This window comes from Acanthaster planci, linkage group LG07 (assembly GCF_054643075.1).
Source record: "Acanthaster planci isolate LZ-2023a linkage group LG07, COTS_SCS, whole genome shotgun sequence".
Lineage (NCBI taxonomy): Eukaryota > Metazoa > Echinodermata > Asteroidea > Valvatida > Acanthasteridae > Acanthaster > Acanthaster planci.
In genome coordinates this window covers 22,057,314-22,082,303 of record NC_141783.1, presented here as the reverse complement: position 1 = coordinate 22,082,303, position 24,990 = coordinate 22,057,314, and the positions used below count along the sequence as shown (strand labels likewise).

Here is a 24,990-nt window from a genome sequence, read left to right as displayed (position 1 = left end):
GCTCTGAATACATGGAGATAAAGGGTCACTTTTGGACTTTATTTCGGGAGGGAATCGACTTTTTATAGTTATGTTTTCATAACTTTATTATGTACACGCTTTCCCTCACGCTGCTTCTGTGATATAACAATGCTTCTTCCGTATTTTTTTTTTTTGTTTAACTCCTTTTTTTAAATAAATTCTAATTTCAGATATCTGTTACACTGGACCATTGATTAAGTTTCAATGTCTACATGTCATGTGTGTCATGTGTGTGGCGCATATCAATGATTAATGTTTTATTGAATAAAACATAGTTTTACTTACGAGGCCAAAGTTCGGGAACAAGCAGTAAACCACAACGGAAATGAAAAAGCGATCCTGGTTTAAATGGAACCTATTGTATATTCTGTAACTAGCGCTATCGTTCTGGTTTCGATTCCTTTCATTTCCAAATGACCTTGCATCTCCACAGCAACAAAAGTGCTGTATTTGCAGTGCTTATTATGATCAGAAATTTGACTCAGTAGCACGAGTCTCGTTGGAACATTTCAACATATTTGAAGAATTCTCGTACAGGTATAAAACTGGAAATGCGAAATTGGTGAGGCGATATGATATCAATGTTTGAGCATTATAATACTTGGCTTAAAAAGTAAAATGACTTTTGTCTGTAACAAAAGGAGATATCCCGGGAATATCATAACTTACCCATGGTAAATTATCTGGAATGAGTTCAAAGTACACGTCATTAAAGGGTACCGGCAATCAATTTGGTTTAATAAAAACCTTCAGAATGCACCCTTGTGTCTCAGTTAACCTTCTTCCAACTTTCGTTTCACTATTTCAAAGGTTATTGTACTGTCTGTTTGGTCTTTATGCTAATGAGTTTTTCCATATCTATGAGCAAAAGTGTGATGTCATCCCAGGAAGAAAACATTAACTCTAAAGGAATATAGAAAGGCTGCGTAGCACCGTGATCATAATATAGACAAAAATATAATATGTAATCAGTGCGCTGAATTCACCCTGCTTTCCCTGACGAAGGTACCCAGTTACCGAAAGCTCGGCAATTACATAATTCAGAGCACTGATTATATATCATATTTTTGTCTTAACCCTAAAGGAGCCGGAATGGAATCCGCCCCCCGCTGACATTTTTCCCGATATATTATCGCAGTGCATTTTTTATGGACTTTGGCCTTAGGAGTTGGAAGAATAACTTCTTGCAGTCATGTCGACACTAATTTGGCGAAAATCGGACATACCGTTATTGTACAACACACATTTTTTGAGACAGGGCAGCCAGAAATGTATACTTTTCCTCTGTGGTGCCCAATGCACGCAGGGTGGCACGCAAGTAGCCTTGAACTTCAAATAACTTTAACAACAAAACCATATGTTGGATTGAGTTCAACCTTCATGTTTGTAATAATAAGGAGCATCTTTATATGCATGCCAAGTTTTTTTTTAAAAATCGAGCCTGTCACAGCCGAGTTCTTGGGGGACGGAATCCGCATCCTGGCTGTGAGATGGGTAACACTAAGCCAGCTCTTTCAGGATTAATGTTACACTGCTTTGTATACAAAAAGTCCTGCATTTTTGTTGAACTTGTTGTACTGAATGTTCTCTTCTTTGCTGATTCCTTGTTGTTTATGTGCATATAGCAATAAGTAAGTGTTAATCCCTTTCTCAGAAATAATTTCAGACAACATCACAGCAACAACGCCCTCGGTTGCCTTGGAAAGCATAGATAATTTAAAATATTTTACAAAGTTAACCAAAGGAAATGTAAAAGAAATTCCAGATATTGAAGATGATTACAAAATTGCAGAAACACTTTTCCTATGAAAGTTTCTTTGCCTCTACACCATTAAGATAACTCCGGATGCAGGAATAGGCCTAATGGGAGGCAGCGGGACCATAATCCAAGGCGTGGGACGCGCCGACTTACGTCAAAAGTAATGGTGTCTCCTTCTCCCAAACCCTCAGACGCCCAAGTTATTTTACACCCTGAAGTATCTCATCGTACAATACATTCTTATAGATCTAAATCGCTCTCAAAATTGCCCAGTGTTGGACAGACCTACTTCAACAGTCAAACATGGACGCTCATGAATGATAGCCTTATTGAAATATTGAGAAAAATGAAATATTTACAATTAAACAGATTGAATTGGTTGCAGGTAGGTGGTACATTTCGATTTTGAGAAATATGCAGCTTTGTCGACTTTCACCACATGCTTTAAGTTCGATTCAGTTCGTTTCGCTTGTCTGGTTCAGTTCGGTGCACTGCATTGTCTAAAATTCTATTGACATGTATTCCACAACACTTTTAGTCCATTGCATCACACACACTGCATAGTTTTCAAATTGTAATTTAGTGCTGTTCATTTGACTTCATCTTATTACTTTTTATGTCATGCTATCATTTGTCATTTCATTTTGACCTTCAGGGGAACAAGATCAGCTAAAGGTTGTTAAACTATAATTTCCTCGGGTCTGTTAAGGTGAGCAATCTGTCCTTGATGCTCTGATAGGCTGGATTTCCTCCCGAAAAGTTAAAAAGCTTGGAAAAATGACCAAGCGTTTGTACAAGCCGGCGTACGGGAAGAAATCCTTGAGAAGAATGAGCGATAGAGGGCCGGGCACAGATGAGACTTCAGAAAACAGGGCTGCTTGACCGGGATTGCAGCCAATATTAAAATTAAAAGGTAAAACGAGCTTTTAAAAGTCGCCCATGCAAGCGCACAATAAACTCACATCACCGTGGATGCTCTTGGCTACTAGGAAAAAAAGTTCAATTTGAACTTTGATATTTGACGGGAACACATTCAGTTGGCATCTTTTTTGTCATGCAGTTATGCTGTGTTCATTCCAGTTAGCATACATGAGTAACTACTTTGTTTGCTATATATTACATAAGGCTTACCAACAATCTCGGCGTGTGACTACCCAAGTTGCAGCTGCCAGTTTGAATTGGTGCAGAGTGATACATTTTGATATTCAGATTTCTGCTTGATAAGTTAAGTCATATCACGCCAGAATTAAATCAAGATTCGATATCTTGGAATCTGATTAGTTTCTACTCCCTAGTTATTTTGTAATCTCTTTTCATTTTAATTTTCAGTACGTACATGTGCATTAATCACAACATGTAGGCAAATGACTAAGCAAACGACATTGCGTTTGTGTAACGATTGCAGTCGACTGGAATAAACGTGAATTCGGTACACGAAGACAAGTAAACTCGATTGCCAAGATGAGCCAAGTTGCAAACTATAATTTAGAATTTAGACACGGCATATAAAGTATGCCGGTCTACAAGGCTTTTTTTCACTGACTTGCGTGACCTTGCGTAGATACAAACTTACGTCAACTTACGCTCGAAGGCATCTATCATTTATTGCAGGTAGTTTATACTATTAGACAATATGATACAAAATTCTAGATGTGATGTAAAAAACGAAACCCACTCGCTAGTTTACAAAGCGCGAGGTACGGTTCGTTGCTAACGATACGCGCACTTCCTGGCTATGATGACTGATATCAGGGAACCGTAGGCAATACTTCAACACATCACATATTCAATGTTTTTAACATTACTATATCTTGTGCTAACATAAGAGGTTTTTGCGGTTGATGAAGTTAGCCTCGACACTTTTTTTTCAACTTCATACACTTTTTACATGTATGAAACAGCAGCCATTCTTTTAGGGGTAAGTGTATTAGAAAGCGCATTGTTCAAAAACTGTCCATAATTTTTGAGGCAACAGAGGGGGCGCTATTGCTATGATGTCATTGGGAGACACTGCTCAATAAACAGGTTCTTCTATTCAAACTGTGAATCCAGAATCTCATTGAAAACACCTTTTTTAGAAAGTTTTGCTCACTGTCTTATTATGTTTACTCACAAAATAACGACTCACCAATGGAAAGGAAATTTAGAACAGCAAAATTCAAAACCTCCCACAGTTTTGCAAGTTGAACATGGAAATTCCTGTAACGTCACAATTTAGCTGAAGAATTTGGAAATCTGTATTGGCAATAAACTACGAAGGCACCAAAATATCTTTTGAAAAAGCAAAACAAAAATTGATAATTAGAATAACTGAAACATCCAGGTAAATTTTCACAGGTTGTAGTAAGCATATGGCATTGCTTGAACCCTCCTTTTATATTCCTCATTTCTATTGGTTTATCGGAAGATTGTAGAGGGCGCTATCACGAATTGCCACGTGGAAGTACAAGATCTCACCATCTCATCATCTCACAGACTTTCTTGCCCATACAGATGGCAAAAAACAGAACTTAAAAGTACATGCATTATACTCAACCATCAAAGCAGTTTCACTTAGGCCTAAGACTAGTTTGATAATCACTAAACTTAAAGACCAAAAAGAAGATATTCCTTGAGCAGTTTTGCTACACGGAGGATACATTAATGACCTTGACGCGTAACCGGAGTTTGTTACCATGGAGATCAGTCCTGTTTTTATTTAATTTAAAAGTCCATTATTCAGTGTGTTTCGGTGAAATTTAACATCAGAGCTAAAGGAAAAACCTGGCTCGGTCATTTATCATTTAATCATCTCCACAACTGCGAGGAAGTGGCGGTTGGAATCCCACATGGATATTTAAAGAGATACAAAAAACAACCCCTGTATTGCCCAGAAATTGATGGGGGTATGATAAGTCAAGCGTGTCAGCTGCAGGTGAACAATTCATGCCAGACTACCGAGTGTGCATGGTCCATTTGCGTGGGCTTACCTGGCATTATTGCGCACTTCAGTTGGTACTACGCTGTGTTTGGTATGGAATTAGTAGGCGAGTTTTCCTGCTTGCTGTGTGTCTTTGCGGTTCTAATAGTTCGGGGACAGGAACAAGCTATGTTGGAATTATTCGTGTCCCGTTTTGGGCTTAGAGCAGCAAGGAATATGCTGGATACTGTGGATAGCGGCATAGTTTGATAGTCACTGGGTCCAAACTCGTCACCAGAAGGGAATCGAATTTAACATCTGTTAGGAGTCGATTAGTAGATTCGCTATCTTACCCGGCCATCGGTGACGTCAGCACAGTGGCAGAGTCGATAGTGCAATTGCTATATTTCATGTGTAAAGCATACGACGTGTACTCAAACTCGGTGATACACTGTGAAACAACGTTGTGTGCAGAAATCGTTGATGCGTTAGCTGATCATAAACGTCATGTCAGTGAAGCGGTACCATTATTCAGTACGGGAGGTCGGTCCAAAGAATGCAACTGTGTGTTCAGTAGCTGTTTGGTGTACAGTGTAATAATACAGTGTGATGTGTGATAATTATACTATGTAGGAAGCTTGCTTTGATGACATGATCCGCCATGGTGCAATACGACAACTGACAACTTGCTGAAGTATCCCAACCGTATGGAATGACGGCAACCGTTGGGTTCCCTGAGTGACGGGATGTATTCCCCTAGGACTGGGGTCACCGAGGATCCCGTGCAGTTAGGCAGACATCCGATGAACCGAGACATCCCAGCAAGCCCTGTAGGCGTGCGTGAGGGATGGGACGAGGTTCGGAATGATGTATACATCGTGGAGGCACTTAAAGGAAAGAGAAAAAGGAAGGTATTTATTAGATAAAGTACTCTCTGGACTTGGTAACAGAATTTTGTGAAGATACTTTTCTAGTGTAGGTAACGTGCTAGTAAACGTACGATATAAAAATGGGCGTGACATAAAAAAATCAAGATGTAGTTTATGACTACTGAATGAAGTAGAAATAACTTAGTTTTCAAATTGCATTCCTTATTCAGGAATAGATAACTTGACCACAGAATCAGATGAACTTTGTTTCAGCAAAGCCAAATAGTTTCCGCATACAAACTTTCAACCAAGCTTTAATTCATTCCAATGACCTATCCTACGTCGCTCAGAATGAAAAGTTCAGGAAGCACCGTCCAGTGATAGGTTATTCATACTGCACTGTCTAAGAGCGCCCTCATCTCAAGTGTTGTCATTCCTTTACTCCTTCGATCTTACTCGTGTGATTTCTGCAGCCCTTTCTTTTTTTTCAAAATTGTACCTTTATTTCGCTCTGAACAAATAATTTGGTTAATCATTCATAGCAGGTACACTGTCCTGTATTCATTTGGGATCCTATGCAAATCTCATCTCATTTACCCTCTCTTTTTTTTACAAACAAAAAATCAACAAACAAACAACAAAATCAACTAACCATCTGTGTGGGTTTCTTTAATGATTCCTAACAAGAAGAGATTCCAAACGATGGCGTAAATTGGACGATTTCTGGTTCTTGTCCATACACGGGACCTAAAGCTATAAGGTTTGGTCCCAAAGCCATGTCAAGGACACCATGGAGGTTTGAGAAATGGCCCAAAGTTAACTCGATCTGTGCCAACATGGCTATTGTTTGATTATACTTTTGAATCTCTCCTAGGTGGCTGTGGAGCTAATGTAACCAACTTGATTCATCATGGCTCTTCAATAAAGATGACAATGACGGTTGTCGATATTTTGACAATGTTTCCAACCGTTTCTTGCTTGCATTTATAATGCAGCAAAGAAGTTATAATGCACTTACCATTCTTCCCCCCACGTTAGTGTGATTGCTGTAATTAAAATAATAAATTACCATGTATTTATAGTTCCACCTCTTCCCTATGGAAAAAAATCACATCATATAACATGTTTAACGAGTCAGCCCCTTCTCGTTGACTCACAAACTGCCAGGAAACACCAATAAGCTCAGTGGTCAAGTGGTTGAACGTCCACACTACGCAGAGGGTCATGGGTTCGAGTCCGACCCAAGTGAGCCTATGAATTTTTCACAAGCCCTGGGACAAAAATGTATGTCGACAGGAAAATCGAGCGCGTGAAATTGTGCACAACCTCCATTTTTTTCTTTTAATGTGGCCACCAATCCGTGTTTTGTTATTGCAACTTGCATTTTTACGATGTGACACAGAGATAGAGATAGATTCATTGTTTACATTGAAAAAAAAAACTGTGTTATCTTCGCAAACAGGCTAATAAGTCAAACAAGCTATGTCAAATAAAACACAACCTGATGACTGGACGATCTCTTGCAATACATTTATTACTAACAAATATATACTACTCCCACGGTCAATCATGGCAGAAACGCTGTTTATCCAGTTCATGACTTCGTCACAGGGGCAGCTGCACCACTATTTGCAGGCTTCCATTGGACAATCGCTGAATTTGCGCGTTAATTTCCGGTTCCATGGTACCATGTAAACGGCGATCAGTGCATGTAACTCTATGTGCAGTGCATGTGAAGTGGGCGTGGTTTAAAACGAAGTGACGTCACACTTAAGAACCAGAGAGCAACGCCCATTTTTATAGAAATACAAAACAACAATTAACCAATCAATCATGATTGGAGGCCCTGGATTTTCCTGGATGGCTTTGATATGGCCCACGATGATTCTGGGTTCTTTTGCTGTACGTTATTTCAGCCCCCCCCCGTATGAATTATGTAAAACCTCAGTCAAGGGATCTTCTTGATATGTTTCATAACAAGAAAATAATTACGTGACACTTTGACAACCGGTACCAGGAAGTCCCGGAAGTATTATGTACATGAAAGCAATTGATTTGAATTAATTAGCATTTATTATGGTAATTCCATTCAACTTTGCGTGAAAATCCAACTTTCAACTTAGCTATACAGCACCACGTAAGAAAGAATGCAAAAAGGGATAGCGAAGATTTTTGTAGTGTTTATCAACACTTAGAACTATAATAATGGGATATTTCGAAACGAAAGGGATGGTAAAATATCCCGAATATAAACATGACAAGCATGACAAATTTGCAGTCAAGTGTACACACACATAATGGAACATGTCGATTAGTATCTAATCGGCAGTAGGATTGTAGTTAGGGAACAGGCAACATTGGAAAACGACTATTTACACGAGAGTGAAACTGGTATCTTTGTGAGCAAAAGTTGTGATCAATCGGGATGGAAATATCAAGTCATGTCAAATGTTTAAGTGCGAAAACAATGTCACAGCTGCTTTGTACACCTACGCTTCATTTGAGTCATTTGTGTTATAACGTTTAAAAGAATTACAAGGAATTGCAATTCAAAATGTAAACTGCTTATTGTGCATTTTACTGTTAACATGTAAAGCTTTTGAGCCTTTTAGTAAAAACGGTAACACCCCAACATTGGAACACTTTTGACCACAAATGGAGTATGGCTTCAGAAATGTTCAAGAAAAGGCCACCCTTACAGTTAAACATGACAGCCTTGGTCAGTAAGGACTTGGGATGAAACAACCTTAACGGATCTTTGACATCTATATCGAGGAAAGCATTGAAGAACGCTATAGCTTCTGTTAAATGTCGAGGTTCAGTTGATTTCATAACTGAACACCGATTGAAATGGTTATGAAAGCTTCTGTGCTACAAAATGGAAACACCGCAAAAATGACTATACACAGAAACATTCATACGCAGAGAGGAGCTTACCGGACTTGATTTCAACGATTTGTCTGAATTATACAGTGGTTGAAATAAGTTGAAAATATTTATCCTCTTGAATTTATTTTACCACAGAGTTATCCGTCGATATCCCTTTAAGCACATCTCAGTGTGTAAACGTTAAAATCAGTGAAGCGGTAGAAATAAACTCAACATAACAAATTCGTCAGTAGCTAATTCAACTACGCAGCGTATAATACTACTTAACCGCAACAAAAACATAGCGGCATAGATAAAGCATTTCAGCATAGATAAACGAAAAATGGACTGTTTAACAAGATAATAATGAATGACATCTGTTTTTGAAAACGATTCATTTTAATGGCAATATCAGTGAAATTTGCCAAATTTGACTTATTTGTAGAGAACATTTATGGAGGAAAAGAAAAGATTAATCCTTAACAGTCCCAAATCCTACAATTTCAATATGATTTTACATACACCCTAAGTGGTTCTATCGAGGAGAGTCTTCAGCTTGATTGAGCTGTATATAGGAAATAGTCGCCCGTAGCAGTAGAAATTTAATTTAATTCCACCTGTGTTGAATCATTTGTCACCTTTATTGAGGCAATCAACTGATAATACTCGGTTGTTGGACAAGAACGGGTGTAGTTCATTTGAAACATGTGTTTTTTAATTTTTGAAACACATTTTCTAGATCCATGCAAAAGATACAAATGAGTACTACTTTATTAGATGTTGAACCTTTATTTGTGAATTTTTGTCTGTGAGTAGTTCACCGCTATTTTATTTTATTTCTGTTTTGATTTGGATGTCTTTTCAGGGAAAAGCGGAATATCTTGTAAAATGGAAAGGATGGTCGAACAAGTAAGTTTCTGGGAAACATCTGATAAATATAATACCCGACTGATTCTTTGTATGCATGCCCAAACCATTCTGTTTCTGACTCCGTTGGAAATTATTAACACGTTAAAGTTTAGGTCTTCGGATATTGGCATGAGTATACTGTGTACGGTGCACAGATGTGAGTAACGAATATCTTGCCGAATATGGAACTGATTCAAATAAAGAGTGTTTGGAGATGGGGATGTCTTGGCCAATGGGACTAATTTAATTTATGCTTGAACACTCTTGGATAAAATTCAAGGATCGAATAAGCCTTTTGGTCTTTCAGTTTCATTCTTTGTGTCCTTTCATCTTGATCAGATCAGAGCTGTTTATAGAGAGAGTTGCGGTATGAGTGTCTTCGTTGTTGGTACCAAAATGGCGGATTATGCGTCAGTGCTCGCGGACAGTTTACACAAAATAGTTAAAGTCTGAACTGAACATATAATGAACAAGCCATTTTGGTTCCAAAGTCTGAAGTTGGTGCTACTCTGTATAGGCCTATACAGCTCTGGTCTTGACTGCTCTCAGCGAGATTTGTATCACATTTTCAAAATAATCATATTATTATTACACATTATTGAAAAGCACCTGGCTTCTTTATTTCATACAGCATGAACCATTGAAATCAGTAAATGTGTAGTTTAGCGGTGTTAACCATTTGAAACCAACTCAACATTGTATGTTGAGTCCAGATTAAGATCTACTAACTTTTTCACATTTCCATTGGATCCTCATCTTGATTATGACCGCAGCAAAATTCAACATGGGAATTTTCTTGTTCAGGGCACATTTTTCCTTGCTTCGTAGGAACACTTTGCGATAATTTCGATTGCTTTAATCATTGGAATGCAGCCGGGCAGTTATATAGTTACATGCCACGCTTCATTCCTTTGCCCTTCTAAACGATATTGTTCATAATTATGTACCCGTTCATCTTTCTTCAAACTTTTTCTGCCCTCAGACACAACACATGGGAACCGGAGGATAACATCTTGGACAAGAGGTTACTTGAAATATATTCTACAAGGTAACCATTTGTGACCATAATCACACTTTAAATGATTATTATATTTCATATTTGTCTGATTTCAAACAGTTTCAGGATTTTGAAGCGAATGAAATTATAAAAAACCAAAAAACGAAAGACCACAGAGATGCTGGTAGAGTGTAGGCGAAATGTGCTGGAAAGTGGCACTGGAAAGAATCTTAAAATTATCGGACAGTTGCGATGAAAAATTTGGTCCGTGTCCCAGATATAGATATCAATTTCGGCAGTTTTCTTCTTAATCGGTTATTATAGTGGTATTTTCTGCATGACGTTTCTGGGAATATGGCTGATGTTCAATCATAATGAAGACAGTGTGAAACGAATTCACATTCGTTTTACGTTATAGCACATGAGTATGCGCGCATGCCTTTCCCGTATTTCTCGATATGGAAGCAGTTTAATTATTTATCCATAAAACTGTGAGACTCTCCCTTGCGATTTAAATTGTAAATATAACTCCCATCATGTGTGCCACCATTCGTTTTGATTCTTACTTTCAATAATTCTGGACTCAAGTCTGGTTCATCTGTATGAATTTTTTTAGAATCATTGTGACAACAACACAAAAGGTAAACCGTTATCATTGAAGGCTCGATTTCAAACCAAGGTGTGAAGTACAAAATACATAAACAGGAAGTAAATAGAGATATGCTCACGCAATTGGTCAGGAAATTCACAGGTCTAATACGATATAAGATACTGCGCTTGCTCGTATCTTCCTGTTTTAATGTTCGAGTTGGTAGAGGGTCTGTGGAATTGAATCACACAACATTGTTACAGGTATTATGGTTCAGGTGTCAGAGCGCAAGGCTGGCATTATTTTCGCCCTCATTTTAGATTGAATTTAAAAAGCTGTACTGCATTGTTATACAGTAAATATGTCTCAATTTTCATAACTATCTAATCGGATCCTTACAGATCTCTAAGGCAAGCCTTAGGGTATAAAGTGGAAATACTTGGCAGTGTTAAAATTACACTAGTCCTTCCACTTGGCTCTTTTGTGGTAGCTGTGCCCTAAACACGATTTATCACCCGTTATTGGTTTTGTTTGGCACCATTTCAAACGGCAGATATTTGGTGGGACCTAACGTTGACGGTTTTGGCTTCCATTAGATAATACGTGCGTCAAGACATAATAGAACTGCATGCGGTGGCGTACATTTGTGCAGGAAATCGGGGGATATGGGATGGGGAATTTTGAAGGGATGACTTGCCTGGCCATGGAAATGTGAAAAGTGGGGGGGGGGGGCTGACTGCATATGACACTGGGGGCGATCCTAAGAATCTTACATCAGAACGGCATGTGTACTTTTTTCTCCCATTTTTAGTGCAACTAGGGCCTAAATACATAATGGTTATTGTAAAGTGAAGTCCGAGAAGTTCGTCAAAATCTGCTTGATTTTTTTCTCCCCACTAAAAAGTGAGGGATGATTCAATAGTCCGTCCCCTTCTGATCAAAAAGTGCAGGGATATATACCCCCATCTCCTTGGGAATTAACGCCCATGACTGCATGGTTTGTTGTTGGCTCAGCATTCAGCAATTGTTTCAATATAGCATTTTGATATTTTTTAAAGCACAGTGCAGAATTCTGATACCGCTGCACGCACAGCTAAAAATGGAATTTATTCTATTTGGAATAAGTTCAGAATGGCTTTCGTGATTTCCATAGTAACGAATGACGTAGAAGCGCGGATGAACTTTTCCTTTTTCAAGTTGAAAATATCCAGCAACAATGAAATTAGTAGCAACCACCACTGTCTGTGAATATCATTACAAATCTCATATGTTGTACATTTGCAATAACGCACTCAGTTTGAAATCAAGCGTGATGTCTTCATGCTTAGGCCAAAGAAACAATGTTGCTGTTACTTGTTTTATCGTCGTGTTGAAGGTAGGAAAGACCAATTTTCCATCTATGGTGTGACTTACCCTTAATCCACCATGTGAAGGTAAATTGAAATATCGGTGAACCTGAAACCCACCTGCTGGTTGAATAATCAAATAAAACCGTAGTTTGTTAAAAACATATTCCCGTCATTGTTGATTTTAGTTTTATTTCAAACTGTACTTAATTGAGTGTTTTTCTTAATCTATATACGCGCTTCACACCATTTTTTCCGAGAATCACGGCAGGATCTGTCCAATTAATGTTCTGTAACACACTGAATATTCCCAATTAAAGTTCTGTAGCACACTGAGTATTCCCAATTCATGTTCTGTAACACACTGGGTATTCCCAATTCATGTTTTGTAACACACTGAGTATTCCCAATTCATGTTTTGTAACACACTGAGTATTCCAAATTCACGTTCTCTAACCCAGTGAGTATTCCCAGAACGTGTCAACAAGACACCATCCCTGTGATCAACCTTTCAACTTTATTGGCCATTGTTCAGATCTTTATGTAGCATTTTTGTTTCACAGCGCTTGATTACTTTGCTACGTTTGACGTCATTGGTGTATGTTTTTTTGCTTCGATTTAATTTTGCCAATGAATAAAAGCATTTTAGAAAACGCATTTGGGGGGGTGTTTGTTTTGACAGGAGGGGAATGCCCCAGCTATTCACATTAATCTGCAAGGACATTTCATACCACAGCAGTTTCATTTTGCCGTTTTATTTTAAACATGAGTTTTTCGGTAATTTTCATTTTCTTGCGAAAGACAAAAATAGAAACTTTCATGCAGAAGTATGTGGTCGCTGTCTGACATTAGGGTCCGTGTCCTCTTCAAGGATTACGACGGATTTGGGTATTTTTACAATTTCCTTCTAAATCTTACATCTACAAACAAAGAATTACAATTGCATTAAGTTTGTTAAACTCAGAGGTCACATTCCATTCTTCAATACTGAAGGCTTCTGATTTGATTAAGGGAAAATTCTGGACGGACCAAGTTAAAAATTTATGGTATCCCTCTCCCCATATTAATTTCAAGAGCTGTCGGTAGTGATTTTAAAAGTTCGAGGTCAACATGGAACTGGGAAACCTTTCCGCATTTTACCTCGAAGTCATTGCTCTCAATCAAGGTATTTCACCAAGTAATCTTTTTTTTTTTCTCGCTCGACAGCATCATTTTATAAACGCGAATACGCATTAGCATTTAACTTGATGACTCCTCCGTATATTAGGAATTGCAAATGTAGACAATAGTTTGGGGAAATCTTGACAATCTCCTTAGAATTTAAAAGACTGCCAAATATGTACAGCGTACAAAGACATTGGTAATCTGCATACAATGCGTGTCTGTAAGCCGAGGAAGTATAGAGATAAAGGTTGAGGAACCTCCGTAGAGCTTCGTTATGCTTGCGCACAGGCAACTTTCAGAAGGCAATGGATATGTATGAGTCGCGATATATTGTACACCGTGATTGGATGTCAACCGATGATGTCATACATAAGGTCATCAATCTTTATTCAGGCAGTCGGTTCACTTCAGCCCGCCCAAAACTCTTTGCGTTTCTCCATGATTCTTTTGAAAAAGAGAGACTGAGGGAATGAACAAGGCATTTCCGGTTTTACGCCGAATAATTATTTCTTTAGCCCGTGGACATCAAAGACTATCTTTTTCAAAACCATAATGTCGACAACACTCACGGTGTCGAATTTCATGTGTATGTTGACTTCGCTATCTGAGCATCTACCACGTGCCTCCTCATACAGTAAACCAATTGTACACTACTCATTTTCTGTCTTCTTGGTAATTTGTGAATAATTTAGCTCCAGTAAGAAAGAAGACAACCCATCTTTACCGTAGCCTTTGTTTCTGTCATGAATGATGAAATACGGCGTATGTGGTGTTAGGGCCATCATGCCGACAGATGTGTTTCCGTGTTTGAGCTGCAGTTGAGTTAAAGGAAAACTGGTAATGCTGAAAATCCCTTGGAAGGTATTTCCTATTTATAATCAAAATGTAGTGTAGACGAGAAACGTATGAGATAAAATACGGGTCCCTAAATCTCATCTGCTTTCCTCCGCGAAAACTGTGTAATTGTGAGCCATGTCTGCTGAAATTTTGAGTCATTTGGGGTCTGATTTGTTTTATTAAACTTTGACATCACAATGGATGAAAGGTGCGGAGTCTGTTGTGTGTGCATGGAATTGTGTGCTACATTGTCCTTGTTCTCTGCATTAATAATGCATCCCAGCATTAAAGCGCGGAGTAGCTGAAATATAGCTGGCATTTCAAATCGCCAAACATGGTAGCAAGAGAAGTTTCCCATTTTTGTCATTAATAACATGTCTTTGGGGTGTTTCAATGAATTTTGAAAGGGGGTAGGCTGTAAACCTAATCGGTGAGACATTGTTCAGCGGTAGTGTTCCACGGAGAATCCCCTGCTCACGCTGGTGGGGGGTGGTGGATTGTTTGATGATGATTAAAGTGTTTTGCTGTTTTTGTCCGTTGCAGGCGCCCCAGTGTGACATCACGGCGCGGCAGACGGCCCAGAAGACAAATATCGCAGGTGAGAGGCGAAAAGCGCTCCTAAGCAAGCCTACAGGAATGAAGCGCGCCTTATAACCGTATGGTGCACTCAGTATTTGCATGCAGTAAATCGGATAAAAAATCGATCTTTTCCGCAAAGCGGGATGATGAAAACTGGAAGGGATACAAGACACGCATGTTATGGTCGAAACGATGGTGTATTCTCATGCTCTTAAGTTGTCCATGTGATATGGCATTAAAGGAGGAAATTAAAATAAGATTTATATGCTTCACAGGCAAGCAGAGTACTATACCAATGCCTTTTTCATTAAACTTGGCACCACAAATATTACTTACTGCCAAAAGTTATCAAGCTAGAAAATCTCTAAATTGACCTTTATGACGCAGTGTCGTCTGTTCTCTCCTAGATTTTCAAAACGATTCATGCATACATCCAAATGTAACGTTGTAAAGAGGTTAAAAATATCAGTGCTGAGCAGTCTGTTGCCTTATCTGATGAGTCCCTGACTTCTTTTAAGGTACCTGGATAAATTAATTAAATGAAACGCACATTTATAATATAGAACATGAAACATAGACCTAAGCCTGATACTAGGCAGAAGGTCTGATAGGAAATGCTCCCATTAACCACGGTTTAGTTGATTGCAAACATGTCGGAATCAAAGATGACGAGCGTTCGTATTTAGTATATACTGTACATTCGCTCTCGGACTGATCCAAATCACGTGATACTGGCGCCTCTTTGACCTCTGTATGTTGTAATTGTCAGGTTGTTAAACCAGATTTGTTTCCTGAGGTAAAGGCTGCAATATAATATAATGTGTAGTGACGTGTCCGTATGTTTGTACAAACATGTTGCACATTTCGTCGAACAGCTTAAAGCCCATCATTCTCGACTATTCTGTTGTCATTTCGTTCTACATCAATTCCAGTGACGACTGTCATATGATTTTTATGGTCCATACAGTCTTTTCACCATTTTCTTTTACTGTAGACTTTATTTACCCACGCGAAACCTAAACTTATTCTTTAATTAAAAAACAATGGCTATATTATTAATAAAAAAATCACACAATAAGAGATATTTTTAACAATGAAATTAAAAAGATAGAACTATACGTGAAACTTTCAGCAACCCTTTAAGCCACCCACACAAACCGATGCACCGCATCTCAAGAAAGACCAAAACACATAAATAAATAGACAACAACCAAAGAATCTCTTATTTAGACTGCACATCATTTTGGTAATTATTGTTTAACAACTGATGAAAATTGCCCATTCATTTTAATGCCCTTATTTGCTGATTTTCAAAGTGAAAAGCAGTTGTTAATGACCAGTGCAAAGCACGGGTACCATACTTGACATTTATTCACTACATGTATATGTGCAACCGATTGTAAACAAGTCAAGAAGAGATGAAACTACCCTGAGTAAATAACAAATTCCATGATAACATTCGACCATCATGGAGATAGAACGACCTAATGTGAATGCTTGGAATATGTAGAAGCTGGGGGATATTATGCAGGCAAGATTTGTTACGCGTTGGCTTGAAGGATTAGGATTGAATTGTGATGAGCTAATGATAAGGTGAAGGCAACTATAAACGCCTCTCGTCGGTGGCGCTTTAAAGGGGAAGGACATTGCCAACTCTTATTAATAACCCGTATTAATAATATTTACCCGTAAGAATGCTGGAAATATTATGTAGCGAAGCAATGTCAAAGTAACCGAGAGTAAGGGATGAATGGAGTGAAGATTGAGTTCTGATATTTTCTCAATAAAATTGACTTAAGTACGCCTTACATTTTTTTGACTGTTAAGAATGTGATTCGATACAGCGCATGTCTACAGTAGGCCTAACTCCAGTACAGCAACTTAACCCCACACACTAACTCTAACCTGTTAGAGATTTAGTGTGGTAAACGTGTATTCAGTTATATGATTATTCAATTATTCAAAAATTACTTTAATCTGTACCCCTTAGAAGATCACACCTGTTTGGGGAAACACATCATGGACTTTCCTGGGCTGAAAAGCGCTGTTTGAATTTGAATCACTGGTCTATTGAAGCACGTAATATTTTCCACCGTTGCTGGGTGGAATCGATTTAGACAAAAATAAAAAAAACTGAGTAAATTAATATTAACGATGGATATAGATCATTCTCAAATGTGTAAATATGAAGGAGCGTTGTAGTTTCACTCTTCGATTTCAACATGCGTGGGTACAAGCCATAATGTGAATTCCACGCGTGTGAATGTTGTACATCCATTTTTTGCTGTTTCTACTTTGTCTTTGTATAGTGGCAAGTTAGGGAGATTGACCAAGGCCCTAAAATTTTAGCCTATGGCATGCCCACCATCAATAGAGCCTGAAAGTAAAAGGTCACTCAGTAAACTTCTTGGAACCCTCGCGCGTCCGCCTGTGGGGATGCTACATGGGGGCCGTCTTATCACGTTCGATAATTTTTGGAAAAATGATTCCTAACTGAAACCATCCCCAAGAAACACTCATATCAGAATTTTCTCTTTGTCCTCGTCAAGTAGTATTAAGGAAAAGTCACCGGGAGACGGGGGGAAAAATTTTAAAAATTTTAGTAACGACCTATCACGTTCAGTGATATCGTTCCTAGGCTTCCTTGTTCATACACAGTTGTTTTCAATCCCAGTACTTTACGTGGAAACGAGATTTTACAACGTTGTAAAGATTTACCTACCTGCAGTCGATGGACTCTAGATTCAGTCGAGTTGACCTGACACAATTCTTGACAGCAAAGATGAGATTATACATTAGAATCTTTCGTTAAAGCAGCTTATTACTTTAAGTTTATTTTGTTATAAAATATAAAGTCCTTAAAATATTTTTGTCTGTTTTATTTTGGCTTTTACCGAAAACCTTTCATAAAATATAATTCCTTAATTGTTCATTTGTGTGCGAGACCACTGAATTGCAGTGCTTAATTTTCGGAAGTGATAGGTCATTTTGGCAGTATGTTTCTCTTTTAAGTCAGGTCAATTTTCAGTTTCTATAAATTGAAATGCTACCAAATATTTTACAAAGGTCTTTTTACGAGTAGAGGTTTAAGAAGTATCTGAACGAAACATATTACAAATTCTAAAATGTTGGCACGTTATTTTCTTATCCAAGGGTTCCGAATGCACGCCATCGGGGGTCAACTTTCAGGCTCTATATACCACCAGATCCATGCCTCGTTGTCGCCAACTTAATCATCACCAATAGTCATCCCTTAACCCATCATAACAGTCATCTCTACCACATCTTACCAATAGCCTAATTATGTATCGGTCATTACAAACACCACTTACACCACATCCTTAGTACCGTATCCCATCATCGCCTCCATATTCCCAATACCCCAACATTACCCTCAATATGCAATTCTCATAGTCACCAAGTTCGTAAGACTTTATGTTATTCTCTCTATATTTCCTTACGTCTTCGTTTTCTCCTTCTTTCATCTATATGTTATTGTTACATATCAGGAAGACCTGCCATTGCATACGAGCCGCATCCAAGTACAATTAATCCTTTGTAACTGCCGCAGAGAAAGCCCCTAACCTTGAAGAAAAAAAGCTAGTTTTAATGACACAGCAAGAAGGAAGGTTTCATTTTTCGCATCAATTTTGTTGAAAGAGTCAGTTGTTAGCATTTCCACAACACTTTAGAACCTGTAATTGCTGATACTGCTGATTTTATTTACGGATATTTATGCAGTGTATTCAGCCAATCATATAATTAATTTGAAGGGTTTCTCTCTTTCAGCCTTCTTCTATGTTTCTGTCGGATCTACCTTATGACTGGCCAAATTCAGAATTCCCGAGCCGATTCCGATTAGTGAAAGATCCAAACAACGGGACATGGTGCACGAGACACTTGGCAGCGACCGCCGATACTTCACCCACTGGAGAATCGTCACAATTTTTGGTAGGACGTCAACGTAACGAAACATCAGGGACCGCTGGGTTTGCGTCCCGTACATCGTACTCAAGATCAGCCTCGGCCCCAAGTACCTCGTGTAGTGGGCTGGATACCGGAACCATTAACCCAAGGGACGATCGGTCAGATTGGACCTGGAGTCCGAATTCAGACCGCAGCCAAGCTTCACTCAACGCGTCCGAATCTGGGGATAAGGACGGCTGCACTGTAACCGAAAGAGATCTCACGAGTTTCCATGTGGACGAGGTGCCTGAGTTCCGGCTCAATGGTAGCTCAAGTCAGCAGGGTTTAGGCCTCAAGCTCTCGCCAAAACTCGTGCTGAGGAGGATCACCCCTCCACAGACGTTAAGACGGCATATGACACAAGAAAAAGACGATTCGGACACGGACGAGGCGCATTTTTCCGACCCAGACGAGATCAAATATTACCCGAAAAATTCCAAAGGTTTAGCGATCTCGCTACCGCCTGATGCACAGGGGCAGTCATCACGAGAACATTGCCATGACGACAAAAACGATCCGGAAACGAAAACGAGGCCAAGATTTCCGCCAGTAAACAAAGAAGCTATCAGCTTGCCTGCCAGCCCTACAGCCTTTGATGCGTCCATGCCCCAACGCGTCAAGAGATCAGAGGGTGTAGTAGTGACTGATGTAACAGCAGGTGGGATCACTATTACCATTAGGGAGAGCGGTAATGCAGACGGTTTCTTCGGAAATAAAATTATCACGTGATCTGTACCATGTGGTCAGTGCCACTTACACAATGTAAGCAAGAGTTTCCCCTCTACACATTTAACATACACCAACACTGACTAATCAGTACTTGACAAGCACACATAAAAACTCCACCGACTTGCATCAACGGGAAGTGAACCCATGACCTTTCATTTAGTTTTGCATGCAGTGCTGATTTCATAGTATTATGGAAACATTCTGGAATGTTTTTTTAAACTTGAAAATAGATTCACGGGGTAAGTGGATGTTCGTTTCCTGCCTATAAAACGTGGGAGTGCAAGTAACACGATGTTGTGTTTTGTCTACTTCTGTACTATGAACTAGTTACGCTGAAGCGGATTATTTGTTTAGATGAGAGGTGAAACAAGCTCATTCTCTGTGGCCTCAAGTTCTACTCAGCTCATTAAACAGCTAATCGTCAGCCACAAAATCTTGCGGGGAAATGCCGTGCTTTGTGATTAACTTTTAACTGAGCTGAGGAAACTGTGCAACTGTGTTTATTTTTGACATCTCCATTGACGTCATCATTTAGACAGCCAAACATGGCTTGCTATTCTGACCATGCTTGGAAGTCTCTGGTTTGTATATTTTTTTTGTTTACGTTCGAAGTTGAGTGGAAGCAACGAGGATAGGTTTGATATCAACTAACTTGCTTTTACCACTGAAGGAGGAATGTAAGTATTTTAATGTTAAATATCGAGACCACAACATTCGAAGTCCATGAAGCCAAATGAAAGAAATCTCCGAATATGAGAGAGGTTTTGCATGGAGTGAGTATTTGCAATACAACAAAGGGCCTATCGTATTGTAAATAAAAAGTTCAAAGTAGTGACTGTAACAATCTAGGCCTATGAAGATGTTTACAAATTATGTGTTAGGTATATTTCCACTAATTTAGACCTATTTTTATACAGCTCTTTTCATCCAATTTCGACAGCTGGACGTTTAATCAAACCAAGTGGTCTGACATTCGATCAGACTGAGGTGAAAATCAATCGAACTTTCTTAACAGTAGTTTCTTAACAGCATGCATGGGGTGACGCCATTGATTCTCTCTCTAAGGTCGAAGACATGCAATACGTTTCATTCACGGTGTGTCATGTTAATCACTTTATACGCATAATACAAGACCAGTGTCCAAGTGTAATGGGGAACATATTTTCGTATTGTTCTAGGCCGACTGCACGCGTACTAGTTTTATTTTGTATTATTTTCTAAATTGCAACTACAATTTTTCTATATTTCTGAAGGGAAAAATGACGGTGTGGAATATCATTACCAGATGAAACTCAATATGGGAGGCACACATTACCAGTTAAACTTGAGGTTGTTGCAAATATTGATTGTAGTTTGAGAAAAAATTGCATTTCAACCTACACTGACGAATTAGGAGATGAGGTGCCTTGAATGATCCATTAAGCGCGTGACGTCGGTTGGAATGTATGGAAAGGGAATGGATTCTTACCTGGTTTAAATCTGAAAACCGATTCCTTTAACCTGGAATCGAAATTCTACTTATCTTAAGATTGTATGAGCAAGCGAGAGCATTGATAAGGGCTGAAGCTATAATCATGACTATATGCGTCGATCTCCCAAGCAGCCATATTGATGAATATTGTAAGCGAAATTGTTATGAAGAACGACCTTGTAAGTATTCGTCCTTGTAAGTATTACATCCAAATAAAGATAATGCATGGATAGGCAATCGGCTGAGAATGTGTATTCCTGCGGAAAATATTACGAATTGAAAAGATGGAGGACAGGAGAAGACTAAAAAGAGTTTTGTCCGGGGACGATCTAGTCCTACACAGTAAAAGATAAGCCACCTTTTTTTCACGTTTCACAGTTTCGTATACTTGCCAACACTACCGATTTAGGCGCCGGGTGTCGATTTCTAGAGTACATTTTTCACACGCTGATTTGAAATGGAAGCCTGCAACCTCTCAGTAAAATACTAAAAAGAATGAAACGTGTCATATAGCTTTGATCCAAAAATGTGTAAAGAGTTGAACACTTTTTGTGTCACAAGGGAGGATACCTCCGAGTCCGCTAGTGAATGCGATACTTCCGCGCCTTAGACGACCGGTGTAAAAGGTAAAACTGTCCCCCGGACACTTTTACCGGATTGCACCCGGTAGAGGTGTCCAGGGGACACATTTACCTAGGTAAATCTATCCCCCTCCAGGTAAATTTGTCCCCTATGAGAAATGTGCCTCCTCAGACTGTGTATCACTTTCTTTCAATTGTTTTCGCGCAGCGTTTTGACAGACACCAGTGCTGTTTCTGGGATGCTTGTTACGTCAAAACATGGCGATTGAATAAGGAGGGCTATTCTGGATGTACTGGTATCCATTGCGCGTATTGTCTGAATTTACTGTCCTTGAAGCGTTTGGACGCTGTATCCGGAACTTCGCCATGGTTCTCGCGCAACGTGCGGTGCAGTGAACTGACATGATGCATGAGTTTACCTTCCTTTACAAGTCAGTCATAATAATCACCCCGCGGTGTGCCTACAGACTGAGAATATTTACTACGCATGCAAGGAGTCTGCAGAATATGGATTGCTGCCTTTTCCTATTTCTTGCTGAAAACATATCTCGATTGATTTCACATATCATCCCCCCCTTTTGACAACCTTGTGAAGGTCTTAAAAATGTACGTGTATTTGATGTGGATTGAATTCATCAAACTGATATGAAAATAATAACTTCTACGTGGCACAACGAGGGGGAAATTACCAGGAGGGGACAGAATAACCTGGAGGGGGAATGGTTTACTGGGCTGGGGGCACTTTTACCTGGGTAATTCTGTCCCCAGGGACAGTTTTACTGGGGGATAGATTTACTGTGTTCACCGGCCCTCTCCGGTACATTCGATATCATTCGGCTGAATGACCACGATATATGCAGGCAGGTTAACGCATTATCACATGCTGGTGTGTCTAATGTACATGTACATAGGTCCTGTGCAACTGTCTTGTGTATACACAATATAATACGGTACCGGTATGGGTGTTATTACGAAATCATACGGTGTTGATGGTATACGCGTGAATATGTGTTATGTAGAATCCTGTCAATAGAGGTGCAACATGCCAAAAAGTAAAGTTTCTGGATGATATGTTGTATTGTGCCTTAACACTGCAGTTCTGAGAAGTTTGTACATGTGCATCTGTGCATTGAATTAGGTCAGGTTTATTACGGCAGTGTGAAGTTACCTTGTGCTCGAGTCATTGGTTATCTGGCGGTTGTTAGGGTGATTGCTTCTGTTGAAAGCTGCCCCTTTATATGATGCAAGTACACGACATGAATTGGATTTCATAATAAAGCGTTTTTAAGCATTTTATAAGCAACTCTTTCGGTAGGACTATTTGAGTCACATGACGGGAAACGTAATGTCATGCAACGCAGAAGTAAGCGAAGCAACGTGTATTACCGACATTATATATTCTTGTTGAAGTCGGTTGTACATCCTTGATGTAGGCCTAACAATTGGTATCCATAGAAAGTGTCAGAGCCCATGAGGATCATAAAGTGATAAAAATCTTATTTTCAATATGGAGAGTTTCTAATTTTGTTAAAAACCATGTTTATGTGAATTGACCTAAAGTTTTCTGTCTTTTAAACTATAACGGATCTAAACTGCAGTTTAAAATCTTGTAAAGCTACGAGAATCTGCGAGAATCAGGCAGACCTTTTCTTTTGCTCCCCTTTGAACCCACACGATCCACTTAAATTGAGTCATAATTGTCAAAACCATGGACACTGCACTTTCGCGTGGTGATATCCCACGCCACTGATCGGTAATGCAAAATACATGTTGCCCCTTATATAGTCTATTGTTAAGACTTTTCTTTTTCAAATATTATTGGGGCATACACGTGGTTGGATTGACAGCTTGTGTCTGAAATACATGCACCGTGAACATGTAACACGTATAGGGCAATATTCACAGTAGTGTTTTAGTTGAGTGATATATATATTCAATGGTATTTTCAAACACTATACAGTTTCAACCATCTTATCCCGCTATTTTAAAACGAGGATTGCGATAAAGGCTGTTGGTGTATGTTTACCGAACTCTGTAACGTGGTCAAAGCAAATGTACAGCGTTGTCTTGGCTTCGAGGGTACTTTGACCAGGTTGTCTGTTTATTTTGCCGTTTATCTTCCCCCACAAAAGCCACAAATCTCACCATTTTGAGAATTACGGGAAACGTAACAATAGCAAAAGTGAAAGCAGCAGTAACCACAACAAAACAATGACGTATTTGAATCGATGTATGTTACTTCTTCACACCAACATGCAAAAGCCTTGCCAGTTCCAACTGAGGACAGACTCATTAAATGACCTCAAAGGGGGAATTGATTAACCTTGGTGACGTCACACTCGTACATACATTATCGATTGAAATTGCTTCACCAAACTTCTCGTTGCTTTATTTGAGATTGTTACAGGGTTGTCGGTTGTAAGCATAATCTTGCAAGACTAACTTTACAGCTGAAGCAAATAAGCTCAATCAAATTATAACTGTTTTTTAAAAATTAAAAGATCGTATCGTGCGACAGATCCTTCAAACAATGCTGTATCACCTATATTAGGACTTAGAGTAATTGGATAGTAATAGTTTAAAGCCGAAAAAGATTCAACGAATATGCGAGGTATTTTTCATGATTGAAGAATTTCAAATTGGTAAGGCGATTTCAGCTACAATCTTGTTTGTAGATGTCCTTGGCCAAAATATTAATTCAGTTCTCTCGAATACGCGTATATCAGTGGGACTTTAAAAACCGCATCTTTGTAAAAACGTGTATGTATTTCCCTACATAAATCGGACAACTCTGATCTTTATTTTTGTACTAAACAGATCTGTAATGTGATTTTCACCAAGATACGACTCTTTGAAATTGTCACCTTTCTGTTATATTAAAGTATCGTCATTGTTGTATTATATTATTCGTGAAACTGATTTGGATATCTAATGTACACATTGTGAATATTTATTTTGATGAAATAATAACAGTGATCAGGATGACACACAGCATCCCTGTTTTACGTCCGTGTTCTTCTTCTTCACTACCGGAAAGCACAGATATTGTTAGCATTTCCTGTGTTGAAACACGATTATGCAAAGATGAAAAACGAAGAAGACGTGGCGGCTACAGCAGACAGCAATTCAATCAAATTTGGAAGTCCAGGGGTCTACGACGGCTATTTCCTGCCACCTGCGCGTTATACCCGATCCGAATAATCAGTCTTTAGGGAGGGAAGAAATTAGATATTAATCGCACTGTGGCAGCTGAAAATAATATATCTCTCTTGTTTTCTTTTGTGCGGGTCTCTTTATGGGGGAAATTTGCTGGTATTGTCCCTTGGATAGAGTTTCTGACGTCAGGCGTTGAATGGGTGTATGTTCAGACATAAGGGCAAACGGAACGCAGCTACAAGGAACGTGT

At 39.0% G+C, this 24,990-nt stretch overlaps 1 protein-coding gene across 2 annotated transcripts; it reads left to right on the top strand.

The window, feature by feature from the left end:
* Positions 1 to 4,806: 4,806 nt before the first annotated feature.
* On the top strand, positions 4,807 to 24,578 carry LOC110985256 (uncharacterized). 2 transcript variants are annotated; one of them, XM_022246160.2, is made up of 6 exons: positions 4,807 to 5,590; positions 9,282 to 9,325; positions 10,308 to 10,373; positions 14,802 to 14,856; positions 18,627 to 19,461; positions 19,860 to 24,578. In XM_022246160.2, exons 1-6 carry the CDS (start codon positions 5,426 to 5,428, stop codon positions 19,895 to 19,897), a joined length of 1,203 nt encoding a protein of 400 aa, XP_022101852.2. In that variant the 5' UTR covers positions 4,807 to 5,425; the 3' UTR covers positions 19,898 to 24,578. The 2 variants fall into 2 exon arrangements, with proteins under 2 accessions (XP_022101852.2, XP_022101850.2); XM_022246158.2 differs by having other exon boundaries at positions 4,811 to 5,590; positions 18,627 to 24,578.
* The last annotated feature ends 412 nt before the right edge of the window (positions 24,579 to 24,990 follow it).